General features: G+C 54.1%; 1 protein-coding gene across 5 annotated transcripts in view; it reads right to left on the reverse strand.

Moving 5' to 3' along the window:
* Nucleotides 1-14,262: 14,262 nt before the first annotated feature.
* Nucleotides 14,263-22,835, reverse strand: part of LOC133346384 (dihydropyrimidine dehydrogenase [NADP(+)]-like) — a 46,334-nt gene continuing 37,761 nt past the window's right edge. For all 5 annotated transcript variants that reach the window (XM_061557903.1, XM_061557901.1, XM_061557900.1 and 2 more), the window contains 9 exons: nucleotides 22,122-22,190; nucleotides 21,600-21,683; nucleotides 20,248-20,368; nucleotides 18,684-18,803; nucleotides 18,080-18,222; nucleotides 16,888-17,067; nucleotides 16,020-16,154; nucleotides 15,377-15,517; nucleotides 14,263-14,698 (listed from right to left, as the gene is read on the reverse strand). In XM_061557903.1, coding sequence (XP_061413887.1) covers nucleotides 14,540-14,698; nucleotides 15,377-15,517; nucleotides 16,020-16,154; nucleotides 16,888-17,067; nucleotides 18,080-18,222; nucleotides 18,684-18,803; nucleotides 20,248-20,368; nucleotides 21,600-21,683; nucleotides 22,122-22,190 — 1,152 coding nt within the window. In that variant the 3' untranslated portion in view covers nucleotides 14,263-14,539. The remainder of the gene's footprint in view (nucleotides 14,699-15,376; nucleotides 15,518-16,019; nucleotides 16,155-16,887; nucleotides 17,068-18,079; nucleotides 18,223-18,683; nucleotides 18,804-20,247; nucleotides 20,369-21,599; nucleotides 21,684-22,121; nucleotides 22,191-22,835) is intronic.

Here is a 22,835-nt window from a genome sequence, read left to right on the forward strand (position 1 = left end):
GCAGCGCTCCCCGTGTGTGAGGGTGGGCGGTGTGGTCACAACGCTGCCCGGAGGTCGCGTCGCTCAGAACAACAGTTCCTTGCAACAACAGTTGCCAGTCCCCTGCAACAAGTTGCCAGCTCCCTGCAACAAGTTGCCAGTCACCTGTAACAAGTTGCCAGCTCCCTGCAACAAGTTGCCAGTCCCCTGTAACAAGTTGCCAGTCCCCTGCAACAAGTTGCCAGCTCCCTGCAACAAGTTGCCAGCTCCCTGCAACAAGTTGTCAGTCCCCTGCAACAAGTTGCCAGCTCCCTGCAACAAGTTGCCAGTCACCTGTAACAAGTTGCCAGCTCCCTACAACAAGTTGCCAGTCCCCTGTAACAAGTTGCCAGTCCCCTGCAACAAGTTGCCAGCTCCCTGCAACAAGTTGCCAGCTCCCTGCAACAAGTTGCCAGTCACCTGTAACAAGTTGCCAGCTCCCTACAACAAGTTGCCAGTCCCCTGTAACAAGTTGCCAGTCACCTGTAACAAGTTGCCAGGCCCCTGTAACAAGTTGCCAGCTCCCTGCAACAAGTTGCCAGTCACCTGTAACAAGTTGCCAGCTCCCTACAACAAGTTGCCAGCTCCCTGCAACAAGTTGCCAGTCCCCTGTAACAAGTTGCCAGCTCCCTACAACAAGTTGCCAGTCCCCTGCAACAAGTTGCCAGCTCCCTGCAACAAGTTGTCAGTCCCTTGCAACAAGTTGCCAGCTCCCTGCAACAAGTTGCCAGGCCCCTGTAACAAGTTGCCAGCTCCCTACAACAAGTTGCCAGTCCCCTGTAACAAGTTGCCAGCTCCCTACAACAAGTTGCCAGTCCCCTGCAACAAGTTGCCAGCTCCCTGCAACAAGTTGTCAGTCCCTTGCAACAAGTTGCCAGCTCCCTGCAACAAGTTGCCAGGCCCCTGTAACAAGTTGCCAGCTCCCTGCAACAAGTTGCCAGCTCCCTGCAACAAGTTGCCAGCTCCCTGCAACAAGTTGCCAGTCCCCTGTAACAAGTTGCCAGCTCCCTGCAACAAGTTGTCATTCCCCTGCAACAAGTTGCCAGCTCCCTGCAACAAGTTGCCAGTCCCCTGTAACAAGTTGCCAGCTCCCTGCAACAAGTTGCCAGCTCCCTGCAAAAAGTTGCCAGTCCCCTGCAACAAGTTGCCAGCTCCCTGCAACAAGTTGCAGCTCCCCGGGAACTGTTGACGGTTCCTGCCACGACGAGCGAGGTTTTTTTCTGTGTGCGCGTGCATCCTGTGCGTCGTTCATAACTCTGTCGTGTTTTATTTCTTTGTTGTTGTATTGTTGTTGTTGTGTTGTTGTTGTGTTTTGTGACGATGTTTGATCGTAACTCGTGACGGTGGTGTCCCCTTCCTTCCTTCCTTGTTGCCACTTTCGCGACGGCAGTTTTTGTTGTTGTTGTGTTGTTGTTGGGTTGTTGTTGGGTTGTTGTTGGCGTGTTGTTGTTGTGTGCCATGAGCTGGTCACCGCGTCGTTCCGCAGAGCTTGCTGGAGACCTGGGAGATATATGAAGGCGATGACGGTGGGAGTTGTGTTTTCAGGGTGCCGATGTGTAACTTGCGCACGTGTGTGTGTCTGTGGTGCTGCGTGTCTGTGCATATGTGTACGGGGGGAGGGGCGGGGAGCGGTGGCGCAGCGGTTAGCGCTACGCTGTTCTACGAACCCGGCGACCCGAGTTCGAATCCCGCTCACGGACGCCAACACCGGTGACGATTATCTGAACCGGTCCTGGGTCTCCCATAGGTCTACTCTGCGTAAAATGAGTACCTGGTGCGGTGTGTAGTAAACATCGCCACTGGGGAGACAAAGTCAACGGGGCGTGGTGCCGGCCTTCATAGGTGCCCGCTAACAGCCCTTGCCCCAACAGTCCGTTAAGGCTATACGGGGGAGCTTTGTCTTTGTTGTGGTGCTGGCCACCCACCCCCCCGTGCGCCGCGCTTCGTCGGTGCTGCTACTCGCTAACAGCACTTGCCCCATCCGCCTGCAAACGCTATATGGGGGATCTTTGTCGTGGGTGTGTCCGCGCGTAACACGAATGTGCCCTCCTCCCTTGTGCTGTTAAATGACAGCAAGTGGGCTACATCAACTGTGAAATAAACGAGAAACACATGGATAAATCGTTCACGTGGCGTGTGTGTTTGTGTGTGTTTGTGTGTGTTTGTGTGTCTGGGGGTGTGTGTGTGTGTGTGTCTGGGGGTGTGTGTGTCTGTGTGTGTGTGTCTGTGTGTGTGTCTGTGTGTGTTTGTGTGTGTGTCTGGGGGTGTGTGTGTCTGTGTGTATGTGTCTGTGTGTGTGTGTGTCTGTGTGTGTGTCTGTGTGTGTGTGTCTGGGGGTGTGTATGTCTGTGTGTGTGTGTCTGTGTGTGTGTGTCTGTGTGTCTGTGTGAGTGGGAGTGTGTCTGTGTGTCTGGGGGTGTCCGTACGTTTCCAGGAGCCTCTGTGTGAGTCATTTGCCAATTGCTGCCGAACCTCACAATCCGGTTTAATGGCAAGCGCAGTTCGAGCGAGTCCACGGATCTTCGTACGGAGCGAATGGGGGTCTCCGGCTACAGGCGCGGATTTACTTTTAAGACCATCTCTATGGAGTGCGTGAGCTAGTCTGTCACCCAAGTATTGACCACGGACGGTCGACTCAAAGACTGCAGGGCATCTCGAGTCGGGTTGGTTTTTTAAGTATTTAAACAACAAAAAATAAACCAAATGTGGCATTTCCAGATTGTTTTAGTGGTTTTAATGGCGGGGATATATTTTGGTGGGACCCTCTATTTCCCAGAACGATTTCCACACGCGGGGCTTTTTCCCAGAAATACTCGGACGGGATAAAGGTCAGGTCCAGTCCGGTTTGCTGACGGAATTAAACGTAAAACACAAATATATATTACACAACACGACCAAATGTTAAATTACGGCGGGGGGAAGGGTTTAATTTCCCACAGCTTCGCAACCAAACATAAATCCCTCCGTCTGACATTGTTTATCAATTTACTTCCGCTTGACCTGAAATCATAATGTTGGGAATGCAGGAGACGGTCCATAATGTGACTACCACCGAGTGAGATTGTGCCCAGGGAATTCGAGAATTCGGGCTCAGATCCACATGGAAGCAAGTCGAGTCGAAATTTGGTAACGGGGTTCTGGGCGATGTGGTGGTGGGGTTGGGGTGTGTGGGGGGCTGGGGGGTGTGTGGGGGGCTGGGGTGTGTGGGGGGCTGGGGTGTGTGGGGGGCTGGGGTGTGTGGGGGGCTGGGGGTGTGTGGGAGGCTGGGGGGGAGGGGTGTGGGGGTGTGTGGGGGGTTGGGGTGTGTGGGTCTGGTGGCTGGGGGTGTGTGGGGGGCTGGGGGTGTGTGGGGTGCTGGGGTGTGTGGGAGGTTGGGGGTGTGTGGGGGGCTGGGGGTGTGTGGGAGGCTGGGGTGTGTGGGGGGCTGGGGTGTGTGGGGGGCCGTGGGGGTACGGGGGGGCTGGGGGTGGTAACCCGAGTCCAAAGTCGAATGAGGCTGCGGTGCAGAGTCCTTGTGACTCATGGAAAATGCCCTAAGTCTGTGGGTCTCTTTGTAAGTCTTCACGTCTCTATGCAAGGCTACGTGTGTGTGTGTGTGCGCATGTAATGCTCCTACAGTCTGTTCAGGCTATATTGGGGATATTTGTGCGTAAGCTCGATTTTCCGCTCACGGCCAACATCAGTGACGAATATCTCAATCGGTTCCCGTGCTACCTAGGTCGACTCAGCCTAAAACGCGTATATCGTGCAGTGTGTAAACATCGACGCCGTGCGCCGTGTGCCACCGTGCCGGCCTTCATAGGTGCTACTCGCTAACAGCACTTGCCCCAGCAGTCTGTTAGAGGCTACACGGGAGATCTTTGTCTTTGTATCCTTCATAGGCGCTGCTGCTACTCGCTAACATCACTTGCCCCAGCAGTCTGTTAGAGGCTACACGGGGGATCTTTGTCTTTGTATCCTTCATAGGCAGTGCTGCTACTCGCTAACAGCACTTGCCCCAGCAGCCTGTTAGGACGACAAGGTTTGTCTTTGTGTGTGTTTAGTAAGTCGTACACGCCGCGTGTGTATGTTCTTGTGTGTGTTTGTGTTTATCCCGTGCTGCCCTTGTGCAACAACGAAACCACCGGGGGTCTCCCATCGGGAACCTGACCTCTGTGGGACCCTTTAGACCCCTGTGGGACAATCGGAGCTCTGTGGGGGACCGACTCGAAACCTCAGGGCGTGCGGTGTGTGTGTGTGCGTGCGTGCGGTGTGTGTGTGCGGTGTGTGTGTGTGTGTGTGCGTTCTGCCTGTGTGTGTGTTCTGTCTGTGTGTGTGTGCGTTCTGTGTGTGTGTGAGCGTAATGCCTGTGTGTGTGTGTGTGCATTCTGTGTGTGTGTGCGTTCAGTGTGTGTGTGTGCCTTGCGTGTACGCATGTATTCTCTGTGTGTGCTCTGTGTGTATGCTGTGTTCTGTGTGTGTGTACTGTGTGTTCTCTCTGCGTGTTATGTGTTCTGTGTGTTCTATGTGTTCTCTGTGTGTGTTATGTGTCTGTGTTCTGTGTGTGTGTTCTCTCTGCGTGTTATGTGTCTGTGTGTGTGTGTGCTCTGCGTGTTATCTGTGTGTGTGTGTTCTCTCTCTGCATGTTAAGTGTCTGTGTTCTGTGTGTGTGTGTTCTGTGTGTGCTCTGTGTGTGTGTTCTGTGTGTGTGTGTTCTCTCTTTGCGTGTTATGTGTGTGCGTTCTGTGTGTTCTGTGTGTGTGTGCTGTGTGTGTGTTCTGTGTGTGTGTTCTGTGTGTGTTTTCAGTACGTGTTCTGTGTGTGTACTCTCTGCGTGTTCTGTGTTCTCTGTGTGTGTGTGTTCTCTCTCTGCGTGTTATGTGTCTGTGTTCTGTGTGTATTCTCTGCGTGTGTACTCTGCGTCCCCCGTGTATGCTCTCTGTGCGTGTGTTCTCTCTGCGTGTTATGTGTCTGTGTTCTGTGTGTGTTCTCTGCGTGTTCTGTGTTCTCTGTGTGTGTGTTCTCTCTCTGCGTGTTATGTGTCTATGTTCTGTGTGTTCTCTGTGTGTGTGTGTGTTCTCTCTGCGTGTTATGTGTCTGTGTTCTGTGTGTGTTCTCTGCGTGTTCTGTGTTCTCTGTGTGTGTGTTCTCTCTCTGCGTGTTATGTGTATGTGTTCTGTGTGTTCTCTGTGTGTGTGTGTTCTCTCTGCGTGTTATGTGTCTGTGTTCTGTGTGTGTTCTATCTCAGCGTGTTATGTGTCTGTGTTCTGTGTGTTCTCTGCGTGTGTACTCTGTGTCCCCCGTGTGTTCTCTGTGCGTGTGTTCTCTCTCTGTGTGTGTGTGTTCTCTCTCTGCGTGTTATGTGTCTGTGTTCTGTGTGTGTTCTCTCTGCGTGTACTGTGTTCTCTGTGTGTGTGTGTTCTCTCTCTGCGTGTTAGTTGTATGTGTTCGGTGTGTGTTCTCTGTGTGTGTGTTCTCTCTGCGTGTTATGTCTGGGTTCTGTGTGTTCTCTGTGTGTGTACTCTGCGTCCCCCGTGTATGTGCTCTCTGTGCGTGTGTTCTCCGTGCGTGTCTAATGCGTTCGGCGTTGTTGGTTTCCTTATGGGGCACCATCACCACCTCATCATCATTTCGCAATTTCGAGGGAGGGGGTGGCTTGGGGGGCATTTGGAATGAAGCCCTGTGGAGAGTGTACCCCCATCAGAGTGGGTAGGGGAGCAGTAGATAGACCATGGTTGTTGATGGTGACCATTACGATGAAGAGAGGGAGAGGAATTGAACGCTGGTGTTGAGAGGTGAGGGACATGACCCCGGTGAGAGGTTGGACCCTTTACACCATTGGTACCTCATTTGCCAGTAAAATATATGATAATTGGTTTTTTACCCTTTAATCTGGCAACAAAACTGACACCTTTTTTACGAGGAGTCATGTTTGCATAGACCACAATGTGAGACGAGGCTCTAGGGTAAGCTGTCTCGGGTGTGGACCAATCAACTTCAAGGACAGTGCACATACATTATCAGAGTTGTGGTTTTTTTTTTGCATTATGACTGCAGGTATTGTGGTCTATGCAAACATGACTCCTCGTAAAAATGTGTCAGTTTTGTTGCCAGATTAAAGGGTAAAAAACAATTCTCAGGTTGTACTCTGGCAAGGAAAGAGTAGCAGTGGATAGACCATGGATGATGATGATGATGATGGTGGTGGCGAGGAGTGAGGGCTTGCACTCTGGTGAGGAGCGGTAGCAGTGGATAGACCATGGGTGGTGGTGGTGGTGAGGTGATGGACCGTGGTGAGTGAGGTGAGGAAACAGTGCCCCCTGTCGTTTTCCCTCTGGGCAGGCCTTTCGGAGTTCGCCAAATGCCATCGGATCTCCCAATGCGAAGCAGATGTTGAGTCTGGATCGTGCTTTGGATAACGCCCCCACCACGCGCGAACAGCTGACAGACCACGTGGTGGATAGTCCCCCCCCCACGCGCGAACAGCTGACAGACCACGTGGTGGATAGTCCCCCCCACGGGCGAACAGCTGACAGACCACGTGGTCGAAAACGTGTCCTCCCCCCCACGCGCGAACAGCTGACAGACCACGTGGTGGATAGTCCCCCCCCACGCGCGAACAGCTGACAGACCACGTGGTGGATAGTCCCCCCACGGGCGAACAGCTGACAGACCACGTGGTGGATAGTCCCCCCCACGGGCGAACAGCTGACAGACCACGTGGTCGAAAACGTGTCCTCCCGCCCACGCGCGAACAGCTGACAGACCACGTGGTGGATAGTCCCCCCCCCACGCGCGAACAGCTGACAGGCCACGTGGTGGATAGTCCCCCCCCACGCGCGAACAGCTGACAGGCCACGTGGGGGATAGCCCCCCCCCACGCGCCAACAGCTGACAGGCCACGTGGTGGATAGTCCCCCCCCCCCACGCGCGAACAGCTGACAGACCACGTGGTGGATAGTCCCCCCCACGGGCGAACAGCTGACAGATCACGTGGTGGATAGTCCCCCCCACGCGCGAACAGCTGACAGACCACGTGGTGGATAACGTCCCTCCAGGCTCTAAGGAAGCTGTCTCGGGTGTGGACCAATCAACTTCAAGGACAGTGCATACATTATCAGAGTTGTGTGTTTTTTGTTTGCATTATGACTGCAGGTATTGTGGTCTATGCAAACATGACTCCTCGTAAAAAAGGTGTCAGTTTTGTTGCCAGATTAAAGGGTAAAAAAAACAATTATCACCGTATCGTGTAAACAGCAATTAGAGCTTTAAAAAACAAAATCTCGTCGCGTGAGAAATCTCGACAGAATCAGAATATTCATTTGTACTGGAGGAATCCGACGAGCTCTAACGCTCTTATTCACACTGCACGAACATTCTTTGCGTCGATCTTGTCCACGAATCTTAATTTTGGAGCTTTCGTGACTGCAGGAATTATTCTTCTTGGTTCTTTCGGTAAAGTCACGTAGAAGGGAAGTAATAAAATAATAAAAATAAAACATAATAAAACAATTCTCACGACGTTTCGGCCACAACGCAAGCAGCCGTCCTCAGGTGAAAACCAGGTCCGTCGAGGCGACAGAGTCTGAATGAAACAGCACACGGGCTTAGAGCATATATATAAGCTGGGCGCATTGACAAAGGAATTTGCATATCAACAGGAATTTAGCATATTTATGGGAAATGCAGGAATGTAATTAGTACTGCATATGCATGTGCATTATGCAGGATTAACAGCATCAAAGGGAGCTGCAGTTACTGCTGCTGCAGCAGTTGCTGCAGTAACTGATGCTGTTAATCCTGCATAATGCACATGCATATGCAGTACTAATTACATTCCTGCATTTCCCATAAATATGCTAAATTCCTGTTGATATGCAAATTCCTTTGTCAATGCGCCCAGCTTATATATATGCTCTAAGCCCGTGTGCTGTTTCATTCAGACTCTGTCGCCTCGACAGACCTGGTTTTCACCTGAGGACGGCTGCTTGCGTTGTGGCCGAAACGTCGTGAGAATTGTTTTATTATGTTTTATTTGTATTATTTTATTACTTCCCTTCTACGTGACTTTACCGAAAGAACCAAGAAGATGAATCCCTGCAGTCACGAAAGCTTTAAATCGAAAAAAATGCAGGAATTATTATTTGGTTTTTTCGGTAAAGTCACGTATAAAGATAAAATAATAAATTAAATAATAGCATACGACGTTTCGATTGCAACACAAGCAATCATCATCAGGTATAATGAAATAGCGACATAGAATCTAACCAGAAAACTACAGACAGACATATAAGCAGACAGATATCACCAAGATACATAGAGAGAGAGCAACCCAGGTACAGAGAGGGGTGATCGTCTCTGTGGGGTGGCCTTAAATAGACAGAGGGGGGCGGAGGCAGAGAGAGGGAGGGGGTAGGTAAACATTTTTACATGTCAATGAGTACGAAGGGAGGGGAGTAAGGTAAGCAGGTTTAGAGGGAGACAGAACACACTAAATTAAATAACCTAGCAAAGTTTCGAAATATTTTGTAAAACGACACAGAGATTCGGTCAACACACAATTAACGCATAGCCTGGTCGATTACGTATTTCAAAGATTGCTAAGTTAGAATTTAAGTGTGAAAATTCCAAAGAAAGACAAAACATAAAAACAAGAGGAACGGAGACACACAGACAATTGTCCACGAATGTTATACACAGCGGCGGATGGATAATGGGTCTTTGGAATATCGCAACAACAACAACAACAAAGTCAACACACTCGTCAACGCGCTTTGATGCACAAGGCTCATTGCCCGAAACGTCGCCTATTCATTAATTTAAATATATATTTTTTCATATTCTTGGTTCTTTCGGTAAAGTGACGTAGAAGGGAAATAATAAAATAATACAAATATAAACACAAATATTGTTTTATATTTGTATTATTTCATTAATATGAATCCCTGCAGTCACGAAAGCTTTAAATCAAAATTTAAATATTTTTTGTTATGGCGTCACAATTGGTTAACATCGCCGACGTCATTACGCAGCGGTGGTGGCGCGATGGCGTCACGCGGGAAAAATCACAATTTCGGCGACCGCACGCGTAACGAGGTCTCGCGCGATGACGTCACGTCGCCGCTGAAGCGCGCTGACGTCACGTCACCGTTGAAGCGCGCTGACGTCACGTCACCGTTGAAGCGCGCTGACGTCACGTCACCGTTGAAGCGCGCTGACGTCACGTCACCGTTGAAGCGCGCTGACGTCACGTCACCGTTGAAGCGCGATGACGTCACGTCACCGTTGAAGCGCGCTGACGTCACGTCACCGTTGAAGCGCGCTGACGTCACATCACCGTTGAAGCGCGCTGACGTCACATCACCGTTGAAGCGCGCTGACGTCACATCACCGTTGAAGCGCGCTGACGTCACATCACCGTTGAAGCGCGCTGACGTCACATCACCGTTGAAGCGCGATGACGTCACGTCGCCGCTGAAGCGCGCTGACGTCACGTCACCGTTGAAGCGCGCTGACGTCACGTCACCGTTGAAGCGCGATGACGTCATGTCACCGTGGCTGCTCGTGCAGCCCCAAATCTCCAGTACACGGTCCCGATGGACAAGACGGACTCCGTTCGGCCTCCCCGTTCACCGACGGACGCGGCCCCGGCAGGCGAGGGGGTGGGGGGGTGGAGGAGACGCGGCGAGTCGAGCGAGGGGAGAGTCCGGGACGATGGTACCCCCCGGGGGGGTGAGGCGGAGGCGAGCGCTCAGCCGCCGCTTAGGCCTCCGTTGACTTGCACGGCGCTCGACTTGCGGAGTGGCGAGCGGCAGAGCGGAGTTTTGTTGAGGCGCTTTCAAACTTTGGCTGCAGTTTACATCGTCAACGATCGCGAATCGCGATTGTTAAAGCGCCGCGGTTTTTAAATGTCTCTTGTGATTTAGTCGAGTGGGGTTAAATTGTGTTCCCGTGTCTCGACTTTGTCGCGTTTGTTGTAACGTCTCAATATTGTTCAGACTGCAGTTTGAATCCGATGGTGTATTCAGCTCTTTTTTTTTTTACTGGTAGGAACCCACCTGGTTCCACCAGCCCACAGGGGATTATTGTGTCCGTCCGTCCGTCCGTCGTGCATCCAAAAATGGGAGGGCTGGGTGGAGAGGGTGGGGAGGGGCTGGGTGGGGAGGGTGGGGCAGGGCTGGGTAGGGAGGGTGGGGGGTGGGTAGGGCTGGGTGGGGTGGGGGGGGCTGGGTGGGGGGGCTGGGTGAGGGGGGGTGGGGAGGGGCCGGTCACCCCGTGGTGCCCTTATAAAACTCAACGTTTAACCTACTCACGCCGGCTTGTGCCCGTCCTCACAGTCGGGAATATTTGCGGAATACACCACGCCGCCGTTGACCCTGCAGGCCATTGACCGAGCAACCCAACGTTCCTACCAGCTCCCTCCGCAGGAATGTGTTCACAGATTTCCGGCCTAAGAATGTTACAACAACAACAACAAATAACACAAAAACCCACGATATAGGAGTGCAGAGTACAGGCAAGGTAAACGAATCACTTGGAAGAAATGTGTATATACAAATACAAATAAACTTATTATTAATCTCACGAGGTCTTGGACGAGTCTTGAGTGGGCGAGATTGCGATAAACAATCATCTTGTCCTACCTCAGGCATCACCAGCCGTGGCCAATCCACTGCTGGATGAAGGCCTCAATCCCCCCGACATTGATTCTTCGTCACGTGACATGACACCAAAAATGAATGTTGGTATGGAGGAAAACTTAACAAAGAGAAAACATCGGTGCGGTGTGAAAGGCCGAGGTTGGAAGGTGGGGGGAGAGGGTTTGAGGAGGGATTTGAATACTGAGAGAGAGGAGTTGATGTGGATAGGGCAGTTGCATAGATATGTGTGACTGGCTTCTGGTATCTCCGATGGCTCTCGCCTGACATCGAGTGGTCTGTTGCAGGTTTGGTGAAGTCGGGGAGCATATGCGTGGGAACATAGAAGTATGGTACAGCAGTTAATTTCGCTTCCCACCACAGAGCCCAGCGGCCCGCGTGGTGCGCGCCCATCCAAGGACTATGCCGGCCCAAACATGGTTGCCTTTCTTGATATGACTTGGGGCACATCTCGGGTCGTTTTGTATTTTTTTTTTATTTAGGCCGATTACCTAATAATGCTACAGATTATTGCTGTGTGGCGCTCCACACTTTAACAGAATCTCGGGCGGAAAATGTGAGAATTGTACTCTGACGCGGGCACACCAATGGCATGCTCTGCAGAGGTCGCAACCAGGTACCCGATACCCGTACCCTACCCGATACCCGGCTACCCGTACCCGGCAGGGTACGGGTAGCCGTTTGTGACCCTGGTGCGGCCGGGTACGGGTACGGGTAGGCCGTGAGTCACTGGTGAGTAACCGTTTGTCACTCATTTCCCAACATCTTGTCTCTTCTCACAATTCAAGTTCCTAGAATAAACCCACCCGCGCCTGCAACATGGCTTCATCCCAGAGGTCGCAATCGGGTACCCCCGGGTATCGGGTAGGGTACGGGTACGCGTTTGCGACCCTGGTGTGGCCGGGTACGGATAAGGAATCAAAAGCCATTTGCGACCTCTGATGCTTTGTCAATAAAGTCACATGCTGTTTACAGGCCAGCAGAGGTGCAGTGGGTTAGTGCACTGCGCTGTGAACCTTGCCACCTGAGTTCACTAAGACTATACGGATAAACTATTATTTTACCAAGTACGACCCACTGGGCTATACAGCTCTTTTTCAGCAGCGACCTGTCAATCAAAAATGATAGCTCAACGAAGTGGTGGCTTATCACGTAGAAATGTATAGCATTAGCCAAAACACTGTAAACGCACATTGATTCTAAATGTGGCGAGAAAAACCGGAGGACCCGGAGAAAAGTGAATGCGACCACGGGGAGAACATGCAAAGTCCCCATATACAGCAGCAGGCGTCATGGTCGGGATAGCGCCCACGACCTCCTGTATACCAGGCGAGGGAGATAACATCTCCTAGCCACCGCGAGGCTAATATCAGCGGCGGTGAATATTACAACCGGTCCTGGGCCCTCTCCCTTCACCCACCCACACTAACCAGTGCGGTTACGCTGCATGCGGAGGCCTTGATGCGGGCGTGGGTTAAGGGCTGTAAATCATCATGAGTATTGTTATGATTATCCAAGGCTGACTCAGTGCTCTATAAATATTATGTATAAATGAGTGGGTGGTCATGTTGTGCGGCTCGCTGCTTCTCGTCAAACCCTAACGCCTCTTTTCATCTCATCCCTAACCACAACACCAACCAAATTCATCACCCCAATTCCATTCCTAACCGCCTCTGCCCCCCTTTGTACCCGTGCATGGTTCTGTGTACCCGTATGTTGAACTTCTTTCGCACCGCACGTAGCCGACCGTGATAATCGGCGGTGCAGGGGAAGGACACCAAACTCGGCAAATTGCAACATTTTTCGATTTAAAGCTTTCGGGACTGCAGGGATTCATCTTCTTGGTTCTTTCGGTAAAGTCACGTAGAAGGGAAGTATTAAAATAATAAAAATAAAACATAATAAAATAATTCTCACGACATTTCGGCCACAACGCAAGCAGCCGTCCTTAGGTGAAGACCAGGTCTGTCGGGGAGACACCTGAGGACGGCTGCTTGCGTTGTGGCCGAAACGTCGTGAGAATTGTATTATGTTTTATTTCTATTTTATTATTTCCCTTCTACGTGACTTTACCGAAAGAACCAAGAAGAAAAATTGCAACATCCTTTGCTCCATCCCACGAGCCCCAAAGCCGTGTCTGTGTTGGTGGGAGCAGTGGAAATCTAACTTGGCCCCACTGGACTCGAGTGAAAGAGAATTTGTTAACTCCCCTCTGACCCCCCCCCCCCACCTTTGCCTCACCCCCCCCCCCTCCAGCCTCCCTCTCCACGATCTCGCTGTGGGCGAGCGTATCACGAGCAGTGAATCCTCACCAAATATAGAGCCGAGTATCGCTGGAACCCGGCACTTGGGCTGTGTACAAATAATCCTGAAAATAATCTCAATTTTAAAAATGTACATCCTTCTCTCGGAAACAAATTTTTATACGTGTAAACCGTTCCTCTTACAAACAGTGTTTATGTATTTTTTTTATCGTGAGGAAACGATTCGTAAACACTTTGGACTCCCACCCCCATATATTGTGGCATGCGCTGGCGTTTTCCTAAATAAGGGAAGAGTGGTTTTGCCAATCGGATGGGCATCGATGTGTTTGCTCCCATCTCCCATTCGCAGCCCCCTGAGTCAGGGGCGGAAATTCCACGATTCCATATTGGCTCATTGTGACGGTGCCGCCGATCTCTACTGCCGCTATTCCACGCTTCGCTCGCCAGCGGGCTGGATTCCCACCATCGCTCGATCGGGGACCCACCTCGCCCACCCGCTCACTCGTCCACTTAAAAGTCACTCGTCCGCGAATCGTCAACTCTTCGTCCAACAACTTTACCCATTCACTTATTCACCTACTCGCTTCTAAACAATCATCCGTCCCTCTCAACCCTCCCACCCACTCAATCCACCCCTTAATCATGGCTCTTCGTTTAATGCGTTTGCTATTGGGTGCTATCCTCATTGGAAGGGCCGCCACCGCTGCTGCTGCTTTTTTCATAGACAGACAATCCACAGTAGTTAATCAGCCCCTGTGGGGGGGGGAGAGATGTTGCCATGGGTACCGTCCCTCACTACGTGTTGCCGTGGGTATCCTGCTTCTCTGCGGGTTGCCATGGGTACCGTGCTTCCCTGTGGATTGCCGTGGGTACCGTGCCTCTCTGTGGGTTGCCGTGGGTACCGAGATTCTCTGTGGGTTGCCGTGGGTACCGTGCTTCTCTGCGGGTTGCCGTGGGTACCGTGCCTCTCTGTGGGTTGCCGTGGGTACCGAGATTCTCTGTGGGTTGCCGTGGGTACCGTGCCTCTCTGCGGGTTGCCGTGGGTACCGAGCTTCTCTGTGGGTTGCCGTGGGTACCGTGCTTCTCTGCGGGTTGCCGTGGGTACCGTGCCTCTCTGGGTTGCTGTGGGTACCGAGATTCTCTGTGGGTTGCTATGGGTACCGTGCCTCTCTGCGGGTTGCCGTGGGTACCGTGCCTCTCTGCGGGTTGCTGTGGGTACCGTGGGGTGACACCCAAGGGCACTGCCGCCACGCCGTGGCCAATTTATTCAACAAGAAAGCCACTTGTCGCCACCCCCCGCATCACGTGGCTCGCGCTAAATCATTCAGCCGCATCGCAGTATAGAGATTTATAAAAGTGTAGATACATTTTATTGAAGGTTAAATCATAGAATATACCCAACTGCGCATTTCATCGAGAGAGTTAAAAGCATGGCTAAAACTTCGAGTGTAGCGGCGATGGTCGCAGGCATTTGCAGCGGTGCTGGTGATCGTGTTATTGCGTCATTTGTGGTGGTGATATCATCGGCGGTAGTTGTGGTGGTGATGAGGCATGCAACTGGTAGTGGCGGTGACCGCGTATGTGGTTGTGGTGCACGTAGTGCACGTGGTAGTTGTGTTGTCACACCACGACGGGTACGCCGCGCTGGGGGACGTAGGGCGTGGGGCGGGTCACCATGGTGATGCAGTCGAGGATGGGGCACACGCTGAGACACAGCGTGCAGCCCGTGCAGCGATCGGTCACGAGCGGGACGTGGTCGTGCTCGCCAAACTCTATCGCCTGCACGCACACACGCGCACACACAAAGATCCCCCGTATAGCCTTCACCAGACTGTCGGGGCAGGTGCTGTTGGCGCGTAGCAGCACCCAAGGGCGTGCGGTGGCCCATCGCCACGCCCGGCCGCCTTTTATCTCCCAGCGATGATGGTTACACACGCCACCACGAGGTACTCATTTGAGGCCGACCAGACCTAGGGGAAGCCCAGGACCGGTTCAGCTAATCGTCACCGGTGTCGGTGACCGTGAGCGGGAATCAACCGGAGTTTGTAGAGCGGCACGCTAACCGCTGCACCACCGCTACCCATGCGCACACGTGGGTGTGCTTACAGGCGATTACATACGCCAACAACAAGCGCCATTCGTCACCGAGTGGCGATGACTTCACCTCGGCACGAGTCCCAGGCGATGTGCACTTTTAAGGCCACGCAGAAGTGTCGAACGCCCGTTTGGCAGGAGGCCACGGGACAGACCCAGGTGCTGCCATGGAGTTGACTGGCAGACACGCTCCCACCACCTGTGCGCTCCCCCCCCTCGACTGCCAACTTTTTACATACAATCATCATTCGCCACTAACTGGTAATGATGTCACCATGGTGCTTGTGCCAGGCTATGTGCACGTTAAGGCCTCGTCAATTATCAAAATACAAACCACGTGGACACACGCGCACTGCCACGCACCTGGTATCCTGAGTCGTTGCACGTCAGGTAGCACTTCCCGCAGTTGATGCAGAGCTCGGGGTCCACCACGGCCACCACCTGCTGCGAGTTGTCCAGCTCCGCGTAGGAGCCGATGTGCGCCAGAGCCCGGCCAATCACGTCCTGGGGTGATGGCCAAAGGTCATTGGGTCTCTTGGTTCCTGTGTCTCTGTGGGCCCCGTGGCCCTGGCTCCGTGGTCCTGGTATCCCTGCGTCTGTCTCGTTCTGTGGCCCACGTTGCTGCGCCCGAGTAGCTCTCTGTGTCTCTGTCTTTCAGTGGCCCCATGACGCTGTGCCCCAGTGTCCCTGTGTCTGTCTTTCAGTGGCCCCGTGACGCTGTGCCCCAGTGTCTCTGTCTTTCAATGGTCCCGTGACGCTGTGCCCCAGTGTCCCTGTGTCTCTGTCTTTCAGTGGCCCCGTGACGCTGTGCCCCAGTGTCTCTGTGTCTCTGTCTTTCAGTGGCCCCGTGACGCTGTGCCCCAGTGTCCCTGTGTCTCTGTCTTTCTGTGGCCCCATGACGCTGTGCCCCGGTGTCCCTGTATCTCTGTCTCTCAGTGGCCCCGTGACGCTGTGCCCCAGTGTCCCTGTGTCTCTGTCCCCCCCTTGTCCCCGTGTCTCTCGCCACCTTGACGTGCGGCGTGGCTTTGCTGGGTGCGTGCCGGGGCTCCGTGGTGGGGGCCGACATCTCTCCGCCTCGCTGCTTCGCCTCGGCGAGCAGACGGCGCCGCTCCTCCAGGAAGGGCCCGAAGTGCGGGAGGCTCTGGGGGGACAAGGCGGCGCGGGGGGGGGGAGCGCGTCGCTGTGAGCCGGGCGGCAGTCGCGGAAGGGAAGACCTTGCATCTCTCTCTCGCATCTCTCTCTCTTCTCGGAGCAGCCAGGTTTGCAAGGACGGCGGACGCTATATGAGCAGGTTACAGATATACCAACAGCATCACCAACATCGTCGAGCACGGTCAGCCCACTGCTGGATGAAGGCCTTCTCCCAAGGCCTCTCACGATCAGGCGACGTTGTAATCTGCTACCACCTATTAACTAACTATAACTCTAAATAACTTTTATTTTCGTAGATGAGACCCGCTGAGCTATAACATCTCTTTTTCAGAAGTGACCTGGCTACCACAAATTATAGCTCAACGAAGTGGCCTATCATCATGGATGTTGATTCTAAATGTGGAGGGAAAAATCGGAGGACCCAGAGAGAAATCCACGCGCCCATTGGAAGAGAGAGAGACACGCAATCTTCAAATATACAGCAGCAGGCGTCCGGGTCGGGATCAAACCCGCAATTTCCTGCATACCAGGCGAGGGAGTTAACATCTCTTAGCCACCGCAGCGCGTCCCAACCTGAACGAGAGCCAATAGCGATTGCTGCTGCGGTGTTTGTCATCATGGTTGTAGTGTCACGTGACACCACGGCTCAACGGTAAGTTCGATCGTACGTCACACCCCTGCTGCCCCCCCTCTCTGGACCGTCAACGAGCCGGCGAGCCGACCTTGCCGAGGAGCTGCGGTAGGCGGGGCAGGGTCTTGCCGCGCTGGTGCTGCGCCGTGGGGGGGCTCTGCCCCTCCCAGGAGCGGAGTTCGTCCACGGAGCCCAGGTAGAGGAGCGCTCGCAGCCCCGAGCAGTAGTCGTCGATCAGCGTGAAATCCTGGTTCTGTATCGCACTGCTCACCTACGGCACGCACACCCACGGCGTGGCACGTACACTCAGCATGTAAATACAGCACGTACACTCAGCACGTACACTCGGCACGTACACTCGGCACGTACACTCGGCACGTACACTCAGCGTGTAAATACAGCACGTAAATACAGCGTGTGCAGTGGAAGCAGCACACAGCATGAATGCACACAGCACATGAGTACCCAAGACAAAGACACACATGCATACACTTCCCCACAGTATGCCCACACATACACTGCACACACCACATCCGTGCATGCCCAAAGCACGCGCACGCTCATCAGACGTGCAGACACACAACACGTGCGCACGGACACACACACAGCACACACCACGCATGTGCATGGTGTGTGCACTATCCACACACACAGCACATGCGTGGTGTGTGCGTGTGCACTATGCACACACACACAGCACACTATGCACACTATGCACACACACAGCACACGCGTGGTGTGTGCGTGTGCACTATGCACACACACACAGCACACTATGCACATACTCGCACACACAGCACACACCACGCATGTGCTGTGTGTGTGTGTGCACTATCCACACACACACACACAGCACACTATGCACACACTCACACACACAGCACACTATGCACACACACAGCACACTATGCACACACACAGCACACTATGCACACACACAGCACACTATGCACACACACAGCACACTAGGCACACACAGCACACTATGCACACACACAGCACACTATGCACTCACACACACAGCACACTATGCACTCACACACACAGCACACTATACACTCACACACACAGCACACTATGCACACACACACAGCACACTATGCACACACAGCACACTATGCACACACACAGCACACTATGCTCACACACACACAGCACACTATGCATACACACACACATCACACTATGCACACACAGCACACTATGCACACACTCACACAGCACGCGCACACGCACACGCACACACACACAGCACATACACTCGCACACACACAGCACCCCACCTGCAGCACCGAGGCCCCACAGTGCAGAAACTGGAGGCCGGCCTCTGCCGAGTCAATGCCGCCCGTGGCCATGATGGGGAAGCCCGGCAGCGCTTTGGCGATGGCCGACACGGCCCGCAGCGCCACGGGGCGGATCGCATTGCCTGCACGCGCACGCAGGCACGCACGCAGGCACGCACGCAGGCACGCACACGCAGGCACGCACGCAGGCACGCACTCAGGCACGCACACAGGCACGCACGGCGGTCAGACATCTGTATATAAGACTCCTGCATAAACGCGTTCAATAAAGCCGTGAATGACGGATGGTGGTTCCGTGTCCCGTGGTGCGGTGCGATGTAGAGCGTTGTGGCGTGGATGTGTGGTGCGGTATCACCAGACAAGGTGCGGTGTGGTTGTGGATGTGTGGTGCGGTATCACCAGACAAGGTGCGGTGTGCATTGGTGTGGCTGTGACGGTCTCGCCGAACACACCAATCGGTGTACAGCGCCGGTGTGGTGTCATTGTGACGTGAAGTGGCGAGTAGCGTGGTGGTTATCGTGATGGTTGTTGTTGCCGTGGTTGCTGCGGAGGTTGTGGCGGCGGTTGGTGGTGGCGGTCTCACCGGACATGCCGCCGTACGTGGTCCTCTGCTCGACCCCCACCGCGGGCCACGGTCGCCCGTTGGCGCGCAGGCCCATGAGGCCCGACACCGTGTTGGTGGCCGTCACGCCGTCCGCCCCTCCTGCTCCCGCGCACACAGACACACAAAAGGTCCCCAACCCCGGTATGGCCTCTAGCGCACTGGTGGTTATCCTCAACCTTACAACTCTTTTTTTTAAATCCTTTATATTAAGTTTGCTTGCTTGCTTAGGACCGTGCAAATCTTTCGGTCGTTTTTTAACCCACTTCCCGTGATCCAATCGAGCTGACATTTTCCACACAGACTCGTTGTGCGTGACAATGTTCGTGTAAAATTTTTTCCAAAATGTTACACTTTTTAGGACAAAAATATTATATTTAATTACCAATTGCTTAATGGTGCAATGCAATCATCTGGCCCATAGGTGGCAGCCATCTCAAGCCAGAGGACGAGAGGACTCTCGCCGCCACGCATATAAAGGATTTATAGTGAAAAACTTTGTTTTTACGGGTTATACTTATTTTTGGCTGCTGTTGAATTTTGTTTCAACCGAATAAGCCAGCCCCAGCACCCTCACTCCTTGGTCTGGCTCCAACGTGCGTTTTAGACTTGAGATTATTTTTCAAATAGAGGGGATAAATCCTAACCAGCAAGTAACTGCAAGCGAATAAAAAAAAAACCACACGGACCGTCCGCACGCGCCCCGCCATTCGTTCACGCTCTCTGGTTACTAAACTCTTTGGTTCTTTCGGTAAAGTCACGTCGTTAGAAATAAAATAAAACAAAAAACGACTTTTCGATTGCAACACAAGCAATCTTCATCAGGTGCGACCGTCACAGCCAGATTTGCTGTATCACTTCATTTTTTTACCTACGTGACTTTACCGAAAAAACGAAGAGTATCATTTCACGTGTTTATCAATCGCCTCGCCGTAACCCACCATCGGACATTGCCACGTTACCCCCCAAGGGTCCGCGTACCCCCCTCCCTCACCCCCCCCCCCAGCTCTTCCCACTGCTCACCCCCCCACACCCTCCCCCTCACTCCCCCAGCTCTCCCCACTGCTCACCCCCCCCCCACACCCCCCCCAGCTCTCCCCACTGCTCACCCCCCCACACCCCCCCCCAGCTCTCCCCACTGCTCACCCCCCCCCACACCCCCCCCAGCTCTCCCCACTGCTCACCCCCCCCCCCACACCCCACCCAGCTCTCCCCACTGCTCACCCCCCCCCCCCACACCCCCCCCAGCTCTCCCCACTGCTCACACCCCCCCCCAGCTCTCCCCACTGCTCACCCCCCCCCCACACCCCCCCCCAGCTCTCCCCACTGCTCACCCCCCCCCCACACCCCCCCCCAGCTCTCCCCACTGCTCACCCCCCCACACCCCCCCCCAGCTCTCCCCACTGCTCACCCCCCCACACCCCCCCCCCACACCCCCCCCAGCTCTCCCCACTGCTCACCCCCCCCCCACACCCCCCCCCCACACCCCCCCCCCCAGCTCTCCCCACTGCTGGAATGGGCCGGGAAGGCGGCGGGGGGCTCTCACCCTCCTTGGCGGCGCTGGCGATCACCACGATGTTGGTGATGTTGGGCGTCATCTTCGCGAAGAACGGAACCCGCACCGTGGCGCGAACCCAGCGGCAGATGTTCCGCACCAGCTCGGGGTCCTGCACACGCGGACAAAGACAAAGAACCCCCCCCCCGCCATGTAGCCTTAACGGACTGTTGGGGCAAGTGCTGTTAAGCGAGCAGCTATGAAGGCTGGCACGGTACATGAGGGGGTGGGTGGCCAGCACCACGCCCGACCGCCTTTGTCTCCTCAGTGGCGATGTCTATGCATCGCACCGGGTACTCATTTTAAGTTGAGTCGACCTGGGGGAGGCCCAGGACCGGTTCAGATAATCGTCACTTGTGTTGGCCGTGAGTGGGAATCGAACTCGGGTCGCCGGGTTCGTAGTGCAGCACGCTGACCACTACACCACCGCTCCCCGTGAACACACGCATGTTGCACACACACACACGCATGTTGCACACACACACACGCATGTTGCACACACACATGTACACACACGTGTACACGCACATTGTGTATTGTTGCATCTCTGTGTTCTTTCACCTGTCCTGTTGTGTACTGGTTTGTTTTGCGTGTTTCGTGTCTGATCATGTCTCTCAGTGTCTCTCCGTGTCTCTCCGTGTCTTGCCGTGTCTCGCCGTGTCTCGCCGTGTCTCTCCGTGTGTCTCCGTGTCTCTCCGTGTCTCTCAGTGTGTCTCCGTGTGTCGCCGTGTCTCCGTGTGTCTCCGTGTCTCTCAGTGTGTCTCCGTGTGTCGCCGTGTCTCCGTGTCTCTCCGTGTCTCTCAGTGTGTCTCCGTGTGTTGCCGTGTCTCCGTGTGTCTCCGTGTCTCGCCGTGTCTCTCCGTGTCTCGCCGTGTCTCTCCGTGTCTCTCCGTGTCTCTCCGTGTCTCTCCGTGTGTCTCCGTGTCTCTTCGTGTCTCTCCGTGTCTCACCGTGTCTCTCTGTGTCTCGCCGTGTCTCTCCGTGTCTCTCCGTGTCTCGCCGTGTGTCTCGCCGTGTGTCTCCGTGTCTCGCCGTGTCTCGCCGTGTCTCGCCGTGTCTCCGTGTCTCTCCGTGTCTCTCAGTGTCTCGCCGTGTGTCTCAGTGTTTCTCCGTGTCTCTCCGTGTCTCTCAGTGTCTCGCCGTGTGTCTCCGTGTCTCGCCGTGTCTCGCCGTGTCTCTCCGTGTCTCGCCGTGTGCCTCCGTGTCTCTCCGTGTGTCTCCGTGTCTCTCCGTGTCTCGCCGTGTCTCTCCATGTCTCGCCGTGTCTCTCCGTGTCTCGCCGCGTCTCTCCGTGTGTCTCCGTGTCTCTCCGTGTCTCTCCGTGTCTCCGCGTGCTCCCTCACCTGTCCGCACGCGAGCCCCATGCCGCGCTCCCCCATGCCGTGCGGGCAGGAGAGATTCAGCTCCAGCGCGTCGGCTCCCGACTCCTGCGCAACCGCGGAGACATCGCCAACATCATGCGCCACCATCACCACCGTCGTCACCGTCATCATCACCGCCATCACCGTCATCACTACCATCACGACTGCTACCATCACTACAACCACAACCATCACCGCCATCATCTCTACCATCACAGCCACAACCATCTCCGCCATCACAAACCATCGTCACCACCATCATGAACACCAATATCACAATCACCATCACAACCACCATGAACGCATCCAGCAGCCGCACCATCACCACCATCACCACCATCACCACCATCACCACCATCACCACCGTTACCATCAACGTCGTCATCACCTTTATCGTGGTCAACATCATAGCCATCAAGCCATCATTACCACCACCACCACCACTGCAATCACCACGATCACCACCACTGCAATCACCACGATCACCACGATCACCACAATCACCTCAGCCATCTTGGCGAGCTGGGTCCAGTCCTCCTTGATATAGCCGCACATGATGCTGGCGATGATGATCTGCACACACACAAAGACAAAGATCCCCCGGATAGCCTTAACAGACTGTTGGGGCAAGTGCTGTTTCGTGAGCAGATCCTTTGAAGGCCGGCACGGCGCACGAGGAGCGTGTGTCTCCGTGTGTCTCCGTGTGTCTCCGTGTGTCTCCGTGTGTCTTCGTGTGTCTCCGTGTGTGTCCGTGTGTCTCCGTGTGTGTCTGTGTGTCTCCGTGTGTCTCCGTGTGTGTCCGTGTGTCTCCGTGTATCTCCGTGTGTGTCCGTGTGTGTCCGTGTGTCTCCGTGTCCCAGACTTGTCCCCTCCGCTCATCATCCTCGCAGCGGCGGCTTTTTGGCTCGGCCATGGAACAAAGGCGGTGGTCACTGCCTCGTCGCGCGGCGCTTTCACATGCGCGCTTCTGCGGCCGTCTGGAACGCTCCTCCTCCCCAGAGGAAGCCACTCGGAGCTATGCGCTCTTAAATCATCATCTAGATTGCTAAAAAAAAAAAATAGAACTGCTTTTTGTGTGCGTTAGTTTATTGTCCTTCCCCCTGTAATCTCCGATTAGCGCGGTTGGCTACATAGGGTGCAAAGAAGTTCAACAGACATACGTACGATGTGTCTCTGTGACCTCGAATGCGCCTCTGTGTTCCCACTACGTTGCTGTTC

Source organism: Lethenteron reissneri, chromosome 24 (assembly GCF_015708825.2).
Source record: "Lethenteron reissneri isolate LAM-NWPU_2019-01 chromosome 24, ASM1570882v1, whole genome shotgun sequence".
Lineage (NCBI taxonomy): Eukaryota > Metazoa > Chordata > Hyperoartia > Petromyzontiformes > Petromyzontidae > Lethenteron > Lethenteron reissneri.